General features: G+C 39.2%; 2 protein-coding genes across 4 annotated transcripts in view; one reads left to right on the plus strand and one right to left on the minus strand.

The window, feature by feature from the left end:
- The window catches only part of scyl2 (SCY1 like pseudokinase 2), a 124,064-nt gene that overhangs the window by 55,508 nt on the left and 48,813 nt on the right, over positions 1–19,743 (plus strand). The window lies entirely within an intron of this gene.
- si:ch211-244b2.4 overlaps positions 1–19,743 on the minus strand; it is a 51,328-nt gene that overhangs the window by 12,518 nt on the left and 19,067 nt on the right. For 2 of the 3 annotated variants that reach the window (XM_073946000.1, XM_073946002.1), the window contains one exon: positions 8,340–8,428. In XM_073946000.1, coding sequence (XP_073802101.1) covers positions 8,340–8,397 — 58 coding nt within the window. In that variant the 5' untranslated portion in view covers positions 8,398–8,428. Of the gene's footprint in view, positions 1–8,339; positions 8,429–11,975; positions 15,374–19,743 lie in introns of those variants that run through there. The other variant, XM_073946001.1, reaches the window with a different exon arrangement.

Here is a 19,743-nt window from a genome sequence, read left to right on the forward strand (position 1 = left end):
TCCCTGTGTTTGCATAAGTTTCCTTCCGGTGCTCTTTTTATTCCCACAGTCCAAAGACGTGGTATAAGTGAGTTGAATAAAATTGGCTGTGGTGTATGTGTGTGAATGAGTGTGTAGTTGTGTTTCCCAATACTGGGTTGCAGCTGGAAGGGCATCCGCTGTGTAAAAAAAACATGGTTTATGTTGTAAACGTATGCCATTTGTATAAGCCATTTTTTTAAGCTGGTGAATGGCTGGCTGTAAGAGTATTTGCTACTGCTTCTTAGCTTCTGGTTTATATATATATATATATATATATATATATATATATATATATATATATATATATATATATATATATATATATACATACATACATATATGTATATGTGTATACACCTACAAAATAGAATTTGGAATAAAATTTTAACAAGATGTTGGGTTATTTTAAAATGTCTTTACCCACTTAATTTTAAACAAATTATCATATGCGCATGGTTCGATCACCTGATGAAGACCATGTAGTCGAAACGTTGTGACATATATATATAAAAATGAGCAATATCACACAAGTAGCAGTGCGATATGGCTGTATATCGGCACCGGTGGGAGGCTTGCGTTGCCTTAGTGCCCCCACCAGTGCCGATATACATATCGCACTGCTACAAATGTGATATTGCGTTTATACAACAGTTTGACATCATAATTGTGTATATAAAAACAAAATCAAACATGTAGAGTCTCAAAAACTCTTTTGTATGAGCAATTACTTTATTCTGCATGGATTTAAATCATAAGCTGACAGTTAAACAGCTGAGCAAGCATCTTTTAAACTTTAGATCTGCTGTGGCTGCTTTTTGCTGGTTGTATGTGGGCCGAGTAATACACAAAGGGTAAAGAGGCTTTACAGGTGGTGATATTACTTAAACATATCACTGCTATCAGCCAATCAGATACAAAAACCAGACAGAATTGTTGTATATATATATATATATATATATATATATATATATATATATATATATATATATATATATATATATATATATATTATATATATATATATGTGTGTGTGTGTGTGTGTTTGTTTTGTTTTTTCGGATGAAGCAGAAGCTGTCCTTACTCAATGTCACCAAATATATTATTCCAAAAACTTCTACAGGTAAATAAATCTGAAATCTACTAATAACTGAGTGAATATCTGAACAACTGAGAAGAATTTGGTCAACAAATAGGTTTATGTTGTCAAAAGTAAAGGAATCTAACAACCTTTAGGCCATACTTGATTAAAAATAACGGTATATTCTTTGGGAGAAACTGGAAAAGAAAATTGATGCATACATTTTTCATATGAGAAAAGGGACTCTACTGAGAGCTGACTAACTAAAAGTATAATTTTATAAAACAAGTTATTTAAGAAAGAGATTTATTTTTAAATATAATATTTTTATTGTTCCAAATAAAAAAGGGGAGTGGAGAAAAACTATAATTATATTTAAGGGACCAACATAAGCTATTAAGGCCTGTTTGTGAAAACTAGATAAGTTCAAAGATGTTTTAGAGATGTTGAAATTACATTGCAACCAAAAATGTACAGTAAACCTCCAACTGACCTACAAAATAGAATTTGGAATAACATTTTAACAAGATGTTGGTTTATTTAAAAATGTCTTTACCCACTTAATTTTAAACAAATTATCATATGCACATGGTTCGATCACCTGATGAAGACCATGTCGAAATGTTGTGACATTAAAATGTTTTGAGAGCTAGTGGCAGTGTGCTGATTTTCTTTTGATCTTTTGCTACTGTGTTTGTTTTTGACCTATAATTTCAGACAAGCTTTGCTAAGAAAGTGTTTTTTCAAGTAGATGTAGCAATGTTCCTATATAATACTCTTGTATAATGGTGTTATTTAAATTTATAATATATAGGTTTGAGTGTCAGTAAGATCTTTAAAAGCCAAGTTAATAAAAGGACAAGGACAAGTTGCATTTTTACAACATATACTGTAAAATACAACATAAAAAATTTCCATTTCAAATAAATGCTGTTTTATTGAACTTTTTCCAATATTTATATATTGGAATATATACAGTTGAAATCAGAATTATTAAACCCCCTTTAATTTTTTTTCCTTTTTTAAATATTTCCCAAATGATGTTTAACAGAGCAAGGAAATTTTCACAGTATGTTTTAATTTTATTGTAAAAACATTTTAAGGTGAAAATTATTAGCTTTTGAGCTATATTTTTTCAATAGTCTACAGAACCATCAATATATAAAAACTTGCCTAATTACCCTAACCTTCTTAGTTAACCTATTTAACCTAGTTAAGCCTTTAAATGTCACTTTAAGTTATATAGAAGTGTCTTGAAAAATATCTAGCAAAATAATTGTTACTGTCATCATGGTAAAGAAAAGAAATCAGTTATTAGAAATGAGTTATTAAAACTGTTGTGTTTAGATTTTTTTTTAAATCTTCTCTTCGTTAAATAGAAATTGGGGGAAAAAAATAAACAGGGGGGGCTAATAATTCAAGGGGCTAATAATTCTGACTTCAACTATATCATGGTTAAAAAAAAAAAGCACCGGATCATATTAGATTTTTTTTCTAAAGGTTTATATGAACTAAAAAAATGAAATAATACAGCAAAAATCATATTTTTTTCCTAATACAAAATTACTTTAATTTAATTTTGTGCATATTTAACTGATATTAACTATTTTATGATAGCTTATTATGTACACTGTTAACAATTTCCTGTAATTATACAGTTCGCCAGTAACTGGCTGTGAATCAGTTACTGCAAAAATAAAGTTTTTACATTTACACCATTTATCTTGCTCTCGATGTATTTACAGAATTATATCTTTACTGGTCATTTTCACAATGCAACTTTAGAATACAGTAACATTGCATAACTGTTCTACAGTAAAATACAGTTCATATTACAGTTAAATACTGTGTAATTTACAAAAATTGTTAACAGTGTGTAGAATAAAAAGAAACGTGTAAATTTAAACAACAACAAAAATATAAATCTTAATGCATTAGCTTGATTTTCTCACACATTTTCCTTTTTAAAGTGCAGTAGTTCGTATTGAGTTTTTAGTCTGATCTAATGCATGACCAGGAAACCAGACAAAATAATCCATATGCCTTTGAAATAAGGTCAGTGGCCATATAATGTTGTAGTAAGGGACTAAATGTTTTTGGCTCCAGGGTGAGGCTTTCATTTCTCCCTGTGGATTAATGGAGGAAAAGAGCTGAAGGTGTGCAGATGGACAGGGGGATGACTGTCATTAATGTGAAAGCTTTGACTGAAATATCAGAAACATATTTGCACATATATATTGTCTGTTATTGAATGTCATGCTTATAAAGTTGAGATTTTAAAGTTAAAATTAAAGTTGAATTTTATTCAGAAGACAATAACAAATCTATACATGTTAAAGAAAACAAGAAGCAAAATGCTCTTCTATTAGTCTGGGATATTCAATACAATAATTGTATGTACAATTCGTTACAATCATTTAGCCGTATGACCTGGTGAGCATGGAGATTTGATGAATAATAACTATCTATGCATCTATTTATGAATTATTATGCTGGGTTTTAAGGATTTTAATAAACACAACTGATCCTTCATTAAAAAGGCATATTATTTATTGATAAAGCAACAATAATTTAGTTATCATGATCAGCAGTTTTGAAAAGACAATTCAAAGCTCCTACATAATTTCATATAAACAGTTTTGTGGATTTTCCCAAAAATATGAACACAAAGCATCTTCAACACCAGTAGTTATGATTTGACAGAGGGCAAAGGCTGCTTCCCTTCAACACAAGATTATATTACACGCTGTCAGCTGTTTTGTGTTACTAATGGCACTTTGCCGAAATCTGGCATTTTCTCTTTAGTACAACACAGTGACCTAAAACGCTATGGCTAAAAATGATATCTACACCACAGAAATATGTGAACTTTTAAGTTTGGCATTGGTAAGATTTTTTTATACAGTTTTTTACTGTAAAAAAAGTATATTTAGCTTACCTAGGCTACATTTACTTAAAAAAACAAAGTAAAATCAAGAATTAATATTATTACAACTTGAAATAAATGTTTCTTATTCTTCTTATGTTTTATTCATGTGAATATTCAGCAACATTATTCCAGCTTTAAGAGATCCTTCAGAAATTATTATGAAACATTATAATATTTATTATTATTACCAGGGTTAAAAAGAACTGTTGGATTGATTTATCTTTATTTTGGTAAATGTGATAGAGTATCCTTCAAATTGAGATTAAACATTAAGCAGGAAAAATATTTTTAACATTGATAATTATAAGAAAGATCAATCAATGAAAATCAATAAAAACATTTTAATGAACCTATAATATATTGTACTTTCATTAAATGTAGCTTATGTTTTATAGTATTTTTTAACAGACAACTTGTGTGATTCAGTCACAAACATTATTTTTTCTCAAGGCACTTTGTGACTTTTCTAACTTCATACAGATAAAAATTGCAAAACTATGACAATATTTTATTACTTGATGATGATTTGGTATTTTATAATAGTAGTATTTTTATAAAATAAAAAAAGCAAAAACTTGGGAATAATAAACATTGTTACTTCTATGCAAAAGAAATGTCAGCGCTTGAGCCTTGGTAACACCATGGACAATTGATTTTGATTTACTCACCATAACGCCATCCTCGTTGTACATGACATTCCGCTTTCAGACACATTAAGAGTTATTTTAAATTTTTCTGGACACTTTCAAACATTATAATGGTAGTGAACTGTGACCTCTTTTAACCCCGAAAGAGCCCAAATATCTATCGTCAAACTATCCCATACACATCCAGGAGGTAACATGTCTTTTGAAGCAGATCAATGGGTTTTCGAATCTGCCAATGTCTGTATGCTTGTTCTCAAAAAGTCAAGTTGGCTAAGTTTGGGACATCTTCGATTTTTTCTTTGATTCGGTTAGGTTCATCTGACTCTGTCGCCAATGCACAAGTGGCAACTGAGTTTAGAATGCACAAAAAACAAATATTTTCGTTAAAAAAAATATTGATTTGCTTCAAAAGACATGACATGTATTGGAACGGTTTGACAATGGACAGTTATACTTTTTTCAAAGTTCCAAAAAGGCCCACATTTTACATCCATTATAGTATTTAAGTACCCCGAGAACATTCAAAATAACTCTTAATGTGTTCATCTGAATGAAGAATGTCATATACAGCTAGGATGGCATATGGGTGAATAAATCATGGGCTAATTGTCATATTTGGATGAACTAACCCTTTAGAGCAGTGGTTCTCAAACTGAGGGTCGCAACCCCTGCGGGACTCGCAGAATAATTTCAAGGGGTCGCGAGAGTGATTTAAAAATTGTGTAATTTTCAGTGATTATAATATACATTTTTCAGTATTACAAGTAAAAGCTAATATTTTTAGATAAAAGATATTACTGAAGTTAGTATTTTTTAAAAAAGTGAATGGAACATCATAACTGTGCAGCGAATAACTCGATGGTTATTAATACAGCACGCATCTGGATGTGAAAACCGCAACTGCAGATAGGAAATTCATAATTTGCAAATCTAAAAATGTTGAAGAAACTGTGGACAGTTTGCCTGAGTCATTGGAACCGTCTACTTTGACTAAATTCATAAAGTATTTAGAACACATTCAGGCATTATGCATCTTTGCACTTGAAACGCAGCGCTCAGGAACGGTTTAAAACAGTTGTCATGTCAACTTGCTGCAGTAAACAAAGTCTGCAATGCTTGGCCGCCTTCGCGCTCTTCCTATTGGCCCACTGCTCAAGAACTAAAAGCGATTCGATTGGTTAAAATTAGCTGTCAATCACTCAGTCAACGCCTTCTGCATTCAGATGACAGGGAGATCTGAACTACAACCGCGAAAATGTAATACGCTGAAGATAAAAGAATGAAAACAACACCGACAGATTTTCTTTTAGAAACCAACTAAAGCTTCAAATAATGGCATATAATAAATGTTAATCCACCATCTACACTTTTCGAAGAGTCGATAAAAGACTTCCATTGGCTTTAAGTCCGCTATGAAAATAACTAAAGCACTCACTTTAAAGTCTGTGGGACAGATTTTTTTAGATAACTGTTTGCCACATCTACACATTTTAAGCACAAGAGGTTCTGTTTAACCCTTCATTTAATCGCCAGATGCTGTCAGCCGAGTAAGTGGCAGCTATATGTACAAACTAACACCACGTACATTATCGCAAAAGGGCTTGCACTAACTAAGATTAAACTAATATTGCAGCATATGAAAAGACCGGTATTGCTATTAACATGACGTGTGCAAATAAGGTATATGCAGGGCCGGTGAGCAGTCCGTGGATCTTTTGGTCACTCAGTTATGTTGAAAAATTATTTTCTTGTGATAACGGTATTTCTTGAGACATATTTTCCTCACACATGCATATATTTTTTTAGCTTGTTATTTTTGATTAGTGTTGATTTCAAATGCAATAAATCTGTTTATAAAACTTGTCGTAACGGTGCTCATAATTGGTGGGTGCGTCTAAATTTTTGCTGGTGCGCCTAAATTTTTTAAAGTTAGGAGCACAATTGCTAACAAGCAAAAAAAGTTAATTTCGAACCCTGTAATGCATAGTAAATATAGTTAAAATATTGTGAACAGCTTAAAATAAGTTATTTTTATTGTTTGTGTATGCTTTGGTAGTGGGGGGTCGCGAGTTCTTGACGATCTTACATTGGGGGTCGCTGGCTTAAAAGTTTGAGAACTGCTGCTTAAGAGGTACTGAAGATGCAGTTAATAGTATTTTGCACTTGATTCTGAAGCACTTAGATAATCCTAAAGCTTATGCTCGGCTGCTTTTTATTGATTTTTAGTTCTGCTTTCAATACGATCCAACCACATTTGTTAATTGAAAAGATGGAACAGCTAAATATAAACCCATGCATATGTAAATGGTATTTCTCATTTTTAACAAACATAACTCAGATTGTAAAAGTTAAACATATCCGTTCAGATGAAAAGAACAGTCTTACTGGGTTTCCACAAGTCTGTGTCAGTTCACCTATTCTTTTTACACTATTTACAAATGATTGTTCAAGTAAGCATTCACAGAATTTTAAATATTCAGATGACACAGCCATTCTGTCATCGGCTCGGTCCCAGTCATTCCCCTCGCTGGCCAGCAGAGGTCATCATCACCGGACTATTAACATTACGTCATCCTCACCCTATTCAGACACTGATTACTGCACACCTGACACACATTACCTGATTGCACTCACAGGCATATAAGCAGCCTTCACACTCACTTCAGTGCGAAGTCTTGTGCTGCCTTGCTGGCATTACTGAGTGTTATTCATCCTTGCCTGATCTCCTATTGCTAACCCGGACTGTTCCTTGCCTTGCCTTGCCTTGCCTTGCCTTGCCTTGCCTGCTGCCTGTCTAGAACCTTGCTTTGAATCACCGACTTTGATCCCAGCTGCCTGCCTCTGACCCATGCCTGCTACATCGACTTATGATTGTCAGCCTATCAACCTTGTAAGCCTGTTTCATGTGAGTTCGCACACCAGTATCTACTGTGTGCTTGTCATTTGAACTGTTTAATAAACTTACTGTAAATGGATCCCTCTGTGTCAGATTACGTTACACATACTAAGTTTACTTAATGAGAAAGATATTGTGTTATCTACCATTAAGAAATTAGTCTGTTTGTTGTGTGTGTGGTTTTTTTTTTTTTTTTTTTTTTTTTTTTTTTTTTTTTAAAAGCTAAAAATAAATACTAAGAAAACGGAAGAGATGGTATTTGATGCATAGATGACCATCGTCAAGTGGTAGTACATGACCATCCTATTGCTCAAAAGCCTTTTAAGTACTTGGGCATTTACATCGACAGTTCTTTCACATGGAAAACACGAATATTGAGTGGGTTTGTTCTGTGCTTGCAGTCTGCTGCATAATCCCACATGATGCTTTTTTTTTTTTTTTTTAAATTCTATTAAGAACAAACCTTTTCTATTTTATTGGACCTGGGACTTTTTTTTTTTCATCTAGGAACCTTCAAGTCTTTTAAGACTAAAAGCTTGTCTGTTAGACTCAGCCTGGACAAAAAAAATGCAATATAATATTGTATTTGTTATTATTATTATTACTTACAATTTAATTTTATTTACTATTTTCATGCAGGCTTCTGAACTCAAATTACATGTATGACAGATTATCTTTCCACTCTGTAATTTTCTGACATGTTTTTTTTTTTGGGGGGGGGGGGGGGGGAATAAAAATCATGGTCTTCTGTTGTCTTGCATTGATCACATTCTGCTTTTGTAGTGAGGTGTTTCTTCATGACGGCATCCACTTCAGTCTGCTCCATGTTTTTATCATAACTCCACTTGATTTGGTGTCTGCAACAGATAAACGCATACAGAAATACATATTTTAATTTACAGTCAGAGTGCAGGCTCTGCACCATACTCAAGAGCATAGTTCCTTAGTGCTACCTAACTGGTGTATTTGTTCAGCTAAATACAGATGCTGGTCATCTAATTAAAATATCTTCAAAAAGTTGTTTCATTATATTAATTCCATTTAGGCTATGAAACTTGTCAAATCAAATCACTTTTATTGTCACATCACCAGCAGACAGGATGCTTTCCACAGTGCAGGTGTAGAACGAGCGGACGATGTGGGGGCTCTAGAAATCTTTGCCAATTGAAAAGTATGAAGATGAAAAGTGTGAGCATGCGCAGCGATCAATACTTAGTGTGGGCTGCTTTAGCATGAGCGACTGCAGCGTGGCATGGAGTGGATCAGTTTGTGTTCAGCACTGCTCAAGTTTTCTGAGAGCCTAGGTTGCTTCTGATAGTGGCCTTTAGCTTTTCTGCATTGTTGGGTCTTGCATACTGCATATTCCTCTTCATAATAGCCCATAGATGGGGTTAAGGTTAGTCAATTTTTTTTAAAGAAGGTACTAATAGCTTTGGCAGTGTGCAAGTGCCAAGAACAGGTACCTGTTGGAAAATGAAATTTGCATCTCCTTAAAGTTGGTCTGCAGCAGAAAGCATGAAGTGCTCTATAACGCCCTGGTGTAGAGCTGAGTTGAACTTGGACCTCATTAAACAGTGGAGCAACACCAGCAAATGACATGGCACCCCAAACCATCACTCACTGTGGAAACTTTACACTGGACCTCAAGCAACACCTGTGGATTGTGTGCCTCTCCGCTCTTCCTCCAGACTCTAGGACCTTGATTTCTAAAGAAAATGCTAAATGTACTTTCATCAGAGAGCATAAGTTTAGAGCACTCAGCATCCGTACAGTGTTTAGACCAGGCAAGATGCTTCTGATGCTGTCCGTTATCCAAGAGTGGCTTGGCAAATAATGCGAAAGCTGAAAGCCATGTCTTGCATACATCTGTGAGTAGTGGTTCTTGAAGCACTGACTCCAGCTGCAGTCCACTCTTTGTGAATCTCCCCCACATGTTTGAATGGGTTTTGTTTCAAAATTCGCTCCAGGGTGCGGTTATCCCTATTGCTTGTACACTCTTGTTCTACCACATCTTTTCCTTTCCTTCCCCTCTGTATTAATGTGTTTGGACCAAGAGCTCTGAGAACAGCCAGCATCTTTTGCAATGACCTTTTGTGTCTTGCCCTCCTTGTGCATCGTGCCAATGGTCATCTTTTGGACAACTATCAAATTAGCCATCTACCCTGTGATTGTGTAGCCTACAGAACTACACCGAGACCATTTAAAGGCCTTTGCAGGTGTTTTGGGTTAATTAGCTGATTAGAGTGTGGCACCAGGTGTCTTCAATACTGAACTTTTTTACACATTTTTTTAAATTTCTCATTTTTAGTTGTCATCAAAATCAAAATAAGTAAACACATAAACTATATCAGTCTGTGTGGAATAATTGTATACATTATACAAGTTTCACTGCTTGAATGAAATAAATAAACTTTTTAAAGAAATTCTAATTATATGACCAGCACCTGTAAATGTGTTTTATCTAATCTACAGTGTTTGCTGTGCTGTAAAATATTTTATTTTAGATAGGACAACATACAACTATGCTAAACGTGTTGTTTTTTGCCTTGCATAATAAAATAATTGCATGTTATAATTAGGGTTGAGTACCGAAACCCGGTGCTATTATAGCACCGGTACCTTGGTAACCAGTATGTACCAGCATTAAATCAGCGTGTGAATTTCAGTGCCGCAGCATGGACGTATAAAGCATCAAAGGGGTGCATGAAAAAAGGCACACATAAGTGTTGTGTCATTTTACAACATTTAATTCTAAACAACTTTGAGGAATACGGACAGGCGATATCAGGTGATTGTTATTGTCGCTAGGGAACAGACGCACGCAACGCGCGCAGTACAGCGCATTCAGCCTGGTTTTCCAGCGGTTTTCGATGAGCGAGAGCGACACTCTACAGATCTACACGCGTGATCACGTTCATACAATTTGCTTAAACTAAGCATTCTAAAGCCTATTTTTCAAGCAACAATTCTTACACAGCAACTGTCTTTACAAAAGTTGCATGTAAGGGGGAAACATGTCAAACTTAATGACACATTTGGGGGCTCAAAGGCAGAGCCTCTCGCGTGCTTTAGCTCCCTCTGGCACTCGCTTATGCTCGCTCCCTCTGTTTTCATGGCACTTGCTCTTTGTGAAGGTGCTGCGTGGATCAGTTCCCCGCGTTCGTCAGAAGTTGACGCCCAAATTGACACAGGTAATAAAAAGATTAAACTTCAGTCATCAAAATGTCCACTGTTGATGATATTACACTTCTGTTTTCAATAGCGATTTTAACACTTTTAATATAGGAAGTCCTCGGCTATGCAGAGACCATTTTTAATCAGAAATCTAGTGTACATAGTTTCACGTTAGGAAATGCAGTCTTGAACTTACAGTCGGCAAGCTACTAAAGAACAGATGTAAGACACTGATTAAATGTAGTTATCAGTCAAGCTTATGTAAGTCATATTCAACTCGTTTAGTTTTGCCTTCATTCATTTTTGATTGCCATCTTCAACACATAATTTATTTACAACACATTTTTAAACTTAATAGTTTCACTAACTCATTTCTAATATTTACTTTTTTATCTTCCCCATGCAGTGCAGAACATTTTACTCATTATTTTGCAAGACAGTTGTATTCAGACAAAGTCCCTTTAAGTATTTTGGTCTTTTATTCAGATTAAAGTGTAATTTAGACTTAATTAGTTAACTAGGAAAGTTAAAATAATTAGTCGAATTATTTTGTAACTGATTTGTTGTGTAAATCAAAAATATACTTTAAATATTTCTTAAGGAGGCTAATAATACTGTCCTTATTTTTATTTATTTATTTATTTTAATTAAAAACAGCTTTTTTTTTCATGAAATAAACAATAAGAAATAGGACTTATTATGACTCCAGAATAAAAATTTTTTAGGAAACACTATAAAAGTTTACAGAAAAATTATTGTAAATGAATGGGAGGGCCAAATAAATTGACTTCAACTGTAGGCCTGTTAAAGTTTACAGGTGCAACAATGTGCCTTGATGTACTTGAATGTTAGAAATGTGTTATCCTACACCAGTATAACGTTACTTGTCAAATAAATGAACAAGAAAGATTATTTTGAGTTTAAGTTATTTAATTATCTTCTTTATGAAGACTGCAGAGTGATGTATGAAAACAAATCACTTCGAATAATGTTAAGTATTTTGTGATATATATGTTAAAATGTGCTCCTAAAAGTACGTGGCCTATGCGCGCGTCCCACAGGTTAATAGTAAGCTAATGTAATTTCAAATAGTAATTGATGGAAGAAAAAAAAACAGAAGAAAAAAATACCAAAAAATTACAGGAAAAGGCCACATTGTACTGAAGAACACAGACTAAAAATGATGACACGTACATTTCTACACTAATTATTTGTGACATAGATACTTACAATTGCAAGCTGAAGTCTTCATTCGTTTTCTACTTGACATAGGACCACTACAATAATCACAAGAATCCAAATTGGAAATAACAGCACTTTGTACTTCATGTTGACACTGTACAAAGAGAGAGTTTTTTTTAAATCCAATTCACATGCTAGACATACCACAACTTTTATATGCATGCATCAATTTGTAAAGTAAAAAAAATTATGAAATGATATGCCTGTTTAAGTAAAAATAATAAAAACTGAATACTTCCTTTTGACAGCCTAAAAGTCGCTGCATTTATTATTGAATTGAAAGCATGTCCAGGCTAAAAAGTGCACACATTAGGTAAACCTTATTGACGCAAAAATGTCAAATCAATACCAAAACACTTTGTACATTAGTGATGTGAAGATGGCGCTTATATCTGCGGATCGGGTAATAAAAAAATACATTATTATTAATTGCGGGTGGATGTAGCAGGACATGGTAGTGGACAAGCGAAAAAAGCAAAGAGAGATCTTTGCAGAATGGGAAGATGAGACGCCCAAAATAATGAATGTAGTGCAAGAGTATTGTTCAAACTTTCAGTTAGAGGAGTCATCAGAGGAAAATCTGCTATCATTCTGGGAGATACAAGATCGCTTATTTCCACGACTGCAGCGCCTTGCGAGGAGAATCTTGTTCATTCTTACAACACGCGGTGCAGATGGCCGCATTTAGGAGGCGAGGCAGAATCTCCTGAATCCAGGCACAGAAGATGCTGTTCTGTTTTTGAACCGTGCGGAAAAAAAGGCCAAGTAAACAAAACATAGCTGCCGTTTAGGCTGAAGTGGAACCCTTTACGATTAACATATTATTTTACTTTCAGAGAAGCGCAGATTAAAGCTCACTGAATCTACTGTTAATATTTACGGTGATCTATCATCATGCCTAAAACAAAGAATTAAATTATTAAAGTGACGATCAGGTGCTGATACATCTATCAGATAAAACTATATGTGCGGGCGGGTGGCGGATGGATGATTAGTATGAAGCTGCAGATTCGGGTGTCATTTCTGCTGATCTGCGCATCTCTATTGTACATGATTGACAAAAATCTTAGTGCCAGATGTAAAATGAGCCAACACATAACCAACCCAACTCTATTCATCAATTGTGTAAAATATGGGGGTCCTCAAAAGGCCAAACTGTCCTCACATTCCATGACCATGTCATGCCCATCCCACAATACACTATAAAGTGAAATCATAACCGAAGAAACTCTATTCATCAACTGTGTTAAAATATGGGGGTTCTTACAAGGCCAAACTGTCCCCACATTCCATGACTATGTCATGCCCACCCCCAATACACTAGTTATTATTATAAATTAATAGAGAGTAGAGATGCCAACAGTTACTCAATGATCGATTGATTGTCAGTAACCAGTTTAATCGACAGACCTTATCAATGACCGATTAAGCATGGACATTAAAGGATAAGTTATGATTTGAGATGTGAGACATTTGTCCATGATTTTACACATTAAATAATCAAGTGTGGGCGAGGCAGTGGCGCAGTAGGTAGTGCTGTCACCTCACAGCAAGAAGGTCGCTGGTTCGAACCTCGGCTCAGTTGGCGTTTCTGTGTGGAGTTTGCATGTTCTCCCTGCCTTCGCGTTGGTTTCCTCTGGGTACTCCGGTTTCCCCCACAGTCCAAAGACATGTGGTACAGGTGAATTGGGTAAGCTAAAACTGTCCATAGTGTATGAGTGTGTGTGTGAATGTGTGTGTAGATGTTTCCCAGAGATGGGTTGTGGCTGGAAGGGCATCGCTGCGTAAAAAATTGCTGGATAAGTTGGCGGTTCATTCCGCTGTGGCGACCCCGGATTAATAAAGGGACTTAGCCGACAAGAGAATGAATGAATCAATAAATAATCAAGTGTGTGCAGTTTATGTAATGTAGTTTTGATTGGATCTTGGTTAAATATGCGTTTGCTGCCGTTAATTTCCGAGTCAGGTAATCAAAAAGTAGGCTATATAAGTTTTTACCTCATTGAGCTGAAATGAAACTAAATTACACTTTCAGTTTTGATCGTACAGATAAGCTCAATACATCAATCGAATCTGTTAGGTGTCTAGTGTAGCGTACAGTCCACAGATAAAATTTCTTATTTATTTTATCACGGTCTGGCTTTGATCGACAGAACGGTTTTACGACTCCTGGCTCCACAAAGTCTGGGTACCCCCGCTAGACTTATCTCTTCAGTGTCCCTGGATTACTGAGTCTGTCGCTTCAAAGACATTCCTGCCCAAATACACACACACACACACACAAGGCTGTTCCGACAGAAAGAAAATGAACTCATCAAATCCTGAACCAGCACAAAACCAATGTGTTATGTTTTGTAAACTTTGTATCTCATTTCTGACTTTTCCTACCTGTGTAACCTCTCTTATATCCTGTATGCATTCCCTTTAGGCCTTTGTAAAGCATAAATATTGTAAGGATATGAAAAATTATGTTGATGTACTTTAAACCCCCCCCATGTTTGGTACCGATGGGTTTCTGCTGACATCTTACAACACATGATGCATAGAGCAAGACCATAACTCGCATTGCTTTATTCATTAAAGCCCTGTATTAAATGCCTGTCCGCATGCTTAAGGCGAACACTCAAATTTGCATACGAGCAGCCTCGAGACAAAGAGAGGTTCGCGCGCAAACTTTCCCCTGAAACCATTGGTCAGAATGCTGAACGTGTTGTCACGTGACCCGCAGGTATAACCAGACCTTTTGCCAAACATCTGGGCAGAAAGAAAAGGTCCTAACAAAGAACACATCAAAAAGGTGGCCTTCGGGCCACGCGGCTTTCCTACGCCGCATGGACTTTGCCGCCACGTTTTCTTTATTTTCCGGCTAAAGTAAACTCAGTTTAAAGTTTGCGATCATGTTCGTCCGAACTGCATTACAAACTCCACGCATCAAGAAGGACATCAAAAGGAGTTTCATCACGACGGAAGAGAGACGCATAAAAGAGACCTCCAGACATGAAAGACCAGGTGATTTTAGTTATGCGATTAAGCTGTGCCCCTTTTATCAAAAATGTGTTTTTTTTATAACCTTGGTGGTCCGTAATGGTGCGTGTGGAACTGAAAGTTTTGTCACTCTTTTATCTGAAATCTATATTTCCTAGCTTTACTATTTCTCTTTGCTGTTACACGTTCTATAGACCCGATATCTCCACGTGGTTTACCTTTGTTTTGTGTTTAATGTATGTTTGTGCGTTTGCTTGTTCGTTACGTCTGACTAGTCAATAAATTCCATTATAATCAAATGAATTGTATTGTTTGCCTCACGAGAAAATGTCACTGAAATACAGATTCCCCTGCCTAGCTATTATAAGTTGTTTAAAACTTTTGAATGATTAATCTACTTCACAAGAAGTAGCAATTAAATTCCCTTTTTCTAAATGAATAGATTACCGTGTCTGCTCGGAAGAGCGGGGGCTCTGCTTGTGTTTGTTTGGTCAAATTAACAATAAATTTATCCGGAATATTAATGATTAATAATAATTCGTTATTGTTGATAATTAATATTCATAATCTGGGAATCCGCTCGGTCGCGCGAGCATGATCGTATACAATCATATGTTTGTTTGACCAAGTTGACTGAAGCTTAAGCCGGAATATTAATAATTAAGAATAAACCGTTATTGTTGATTATTAATATTCATAAAATGAGCTAATTTCATGTTACACTAGTTTTAAATGTGTACACTCACAACAAAAACAAACGTGTGTGCTTTTGCAAAACAAAGATAATAAACAGTGTAGTCAATCTGTCTTTTCTCTCTCCGTGAATTGTTTTTAGAAACAGGTCAGTAAAATGAAAACTGAAACTCCGCGAAAACAAAACACCCAGACATGAGGCACATATCTTTATAAAGCTTGAAGTGCCTACTTTTAAATGCAGCTATGCATGTTAAAAACGTTCGAGGTTACTAAAGTAACCCTTCGTTCCCCGAGGAGGGGAACGGAAGCACTATAAGTGGATTTGATTTGTAAAATCCACGCATTGGGAGGTTCGGTTCAGAAGCTACTCGTCTGAAAGAGTATTGAACGGGCCAATTAAGAATGAATTGGCAGCGCAAGCCTGCGCAGGTGAGCGGCATAAGCAATCAACTGAGTATATAAGCTCACCTGGCGCCAGCAGACGCTATCCTTTTTAAGCTGAAGAGACTTTCAACAGCTAAGGGACAGTCATTATGGCGACGGAGTATAGTGCTTCCGTTCCCCTCCTCGGGGAACGAAGGGTTACTTTAGTAACCTCGAACGTTCCCCTTCGGGGGGAACTTCAGCACTATAAGTGGATTTGATTTGTAAAATCCACGCATTGGGAGCCCATTGAAAGCGCCATAATGACTGCACCTTACCAACACCCCCGATGAGGAGATAGTCAAGCAAGCGTGACGCACCCGCATCATGGGGGGCGCGGTCCTCCAACGTGTCCCTGGCCCTAATTTATCCTACTTCAACAGAAGTTTTACGGATTTAGATATATTTTTTGGGAAGTCGTGAGCATCTAGATAATTCTAGGAAATTCGACAGTACGTTGGGAAGCGTGCAATCCCGATAGGGAGGACGCTGCGGAGGCCATCCGTTACCCGAGGGGGGATAGATGGCAGAATTTACATATGGACTAGCCCTAAAAAGGGGGAGTACGCATAGCAAAAGAGTGGTTAGCGGGGAGGGAAGACACGGGTCCGCCCAGGGGGGGGACTTAACCGTGGCGGAATAAGCATATGGGATCGCCTAGTGGGGATCACGCATAGCAGGCACCTTTACCCAAAACGCGGGCTGACCAGCGGGCAGACCTACAACGTAGTGGGCCAGCAAGTGACTCCTCCGCTGAGTCAGTGCTGGGGGCCACGGAGGAATCTGCAGGGCTCACCTGACGGGGAACTTTACTGACAGATAAAAAGGCGCTCGTATCTCCGTGTTAGGGAAAATGGCGCAGCAAGCGTGTTTCAACACCCTACCGAATTGTTTCCTCAATCACCAAGGGTTACCTAATACCCTTGAGGAAACCGGCTCCACTCGCAGATTGTAAAACCTTGCAAATGTGTTGGGTGTCACCCAGCCCGCAGCTCTACAGAAGTCTGTTAGAGGGGCGCCGCGTGCGCGCGCTCGAGAGGATGCGAAGCTCCGAGTAGAGTGCGCACGCGCTCTCGGGGGACGCGGCTCATCTCGGCTCTGATAGTGAAAGAAAGGCATCCACAATCTAGTGGGAACTTATTTCGGTACGGCACTTCCCTGCTGCCGACCGTTATAACAGACGAAGAGCTGCTCAGATGATCTAAACTCTGAGTGCGGTCCGGATAATACGCAAAACGCGAACTGGACAATAAAGAAGGGCTGGGTCTGCCTCCTCCGAGGGCAGCGCTTGCAGGCTCACTACCTCGTATTAAAACGGAGTGGTAGGAACCTTGGGCACATATCGCGGGCGGGGTCTCAGGACGTGAGAGAAGCCAGCCCAATTACAGGCACGAGTCACTGACCGAAAAATGCCTCCGGGTCCCCGACCCTCTAATCGATATCAACGCGACCAGCAGAGCTGTCTTCAGGGACAGAAAGATACTGAGTCGAGGATCGAAGGGATCTGACGCGGCTTGTGTAGCGAGGGCGAGATCCTAAGAGGGCATGAGAGGGGGCGGGGTGGATTAATTCGCTTAACGCCCCTGAGGAACCGGATGATGAGGTTATGCGTTCCCACGGTGCTGCCAGCCACCGCGTTATGAGAGCGGAGATGGCAGCCACGTAACCTTGAGTGTGGAGGGCGACAGCCTGCTCTCCAGCTTCTCTCGGCGTAAAGAAAGCACAACGCTGATCTGGCAAATTACGGGGGTCTTCTCAGCGAGAGACACACCATTCAGTGAATAGACTCCACGTCAGGGCATAGGCGCGCTCGGGGAGGGGGCTCTAGCCCGAGTGACGGTATTAGCCACCGCAATCGGAGGTTACCTAAGTCTTCCTCGCGTCTAAAATCTCTTCAAAGATCGGCGAGGGTGCCAGGTGGTGCCCTGTCCCTGAGAGAGTAGGTGCTCTCTCGAAGGGACTGCCAGGGGAGGGCTATCGCGAGGGAGAGCTCTGACATCCAGGTCCGGTTGAGCCAGAGGGGCGCAACCAGCAACCTGTTCCTCGTCCTCTTCCTGACCTTGCACAGTAACTGCGCGAGCAGGCTCACTGGGGGAAACGCGTATTTGCGCGTGCACCGAGGCCAGCTGTAAGCCAGTGCATCCGTGCCGAGAGCACTCGGTCAGGGAAAGAACAACTAGCAATGAGCGATCTCGGGGGAAGCAACAGATCGATCTGGGCTTCCCCGAATCGCGCCCATATCAGCTGAACAGACTCGGGGTGGAGTCTCCATTCTCCAGGACGCAAGGCTGCCGTGAGAGCGCATCGGCTGCACGGTTGAGCTTGCCTTAATATGAATGGTGTGCAGCGATTTCAGCCGCGGATAACTCCAGAGGAGCAGACGGCGGGCGAGCTGAGACATGCGGCGAGAGCGCATACCCCCTATACGGCTGATATACGCCACCGCCGCCGTACTGTCCGTCCTGACCAGCACGTGTTGCCGCTCCAGCACCGGAAAAAAACGGTGGAGAGCGAGGAACACTGCCAACAGCTCCAGGCGATATGCCAATGCAACTGGGTACCTTTCCACAGGTCCGCAGCCGCATGCCCGCAACGCACAGCCCCCCAGCCCGTGTTGGAAGTGTCTGCTTAAACGACAACAAGACTGGACGCCTGTTCTAGAGACACCCAGGTCTGTAGGAACGAGGGGTCGCTCCAAGGGCTGAGGGCGCGGCGACACAGCGCAGTAACAGAGACTCGGTGTGCGCGCGCGTGCCATGCGCGTCTGGGGACTCGATCGTGAAGCCAGTGCTGAAGTGGTCTCATATAGAATAATCCGAGCGGCATGAAGCGGCTGCGGATGCCATATGCCCCAGGAGCCTCTGAAATAGTTTCAGTGGGACCACTATTTTACTGTCGAGCTCTCTCAGACAGTACAGCATCAGCTGAGCGCGCTCTCCGGAGAGGCGCGCTGCCATGGTGACCGAGTCCAGCTCCAGCCCGAGAGAAGAGATCCTCTGCACGGGGGCGAGTTTGCTCTTTTCTCGGTTGACCTGAAACCCCCACAGGTGGAAGTGCCAGAGCACTTTGTCTCTGTGCATAATCAACTGCTCTGAGAGAGGGCAAAAATCAGCCAGTCGTAAAGAAATTGAGTATGCAGATGCCCGCGAGCCGAAGGGGCGCTGAGGCACCCTCCGCGGGCTTGGTGAGGACCCGCGGAGACAGAGAGAGCCCGAAGGGGAGGGCTTTGTATTGCCAAGCTCGACCTTCAAACGCAACCGCAGAAACTGTCGGTGGCGAGGAAGAGTGGAGACATGGAAATACGCGTCCATCAGGTCTAATGCTGCAGACCAACCCAGAGGACGAACGCACCGGAGGATGCGCTTCTGCGTGAGCATTCTGAACGGCAGCTTGTGCAGGCAGCGGTTCAAAACGCGCAGATCTAGGATTGGCCGTGACCCACCGCTCTTTTGGGCACGATGAAGCGTGGGCTGTAAAACCCACTCTCCATCTCGGCTGGAGGGAGCGGCTCGATTGCATCCTTCGCCAGGAGGACAGCAATCTCCTCTCGCAAGACAGGGGCGGACAGGGGGCTGACCCTGGTGAATACACACCCGTGACTTGGGGGGCCGTTTCGCGAACTGAATCGCATAGCCGAGTCTGATTGTGCGTA

This window comes from Danio rerio, chromosome 4, assembly GCF_049306965.1.
Source record: "Danio rerio strain Tuebingen ecotype United States chromosome 4, GRCz12tu, whole genome shotgun sequence".
NCBI classification, from domain to species: Eukaryota; Metazoa; Chordata; class Actinopteri; order Cypriniformes; family Danionidae; genus Danio; species Danio rerio.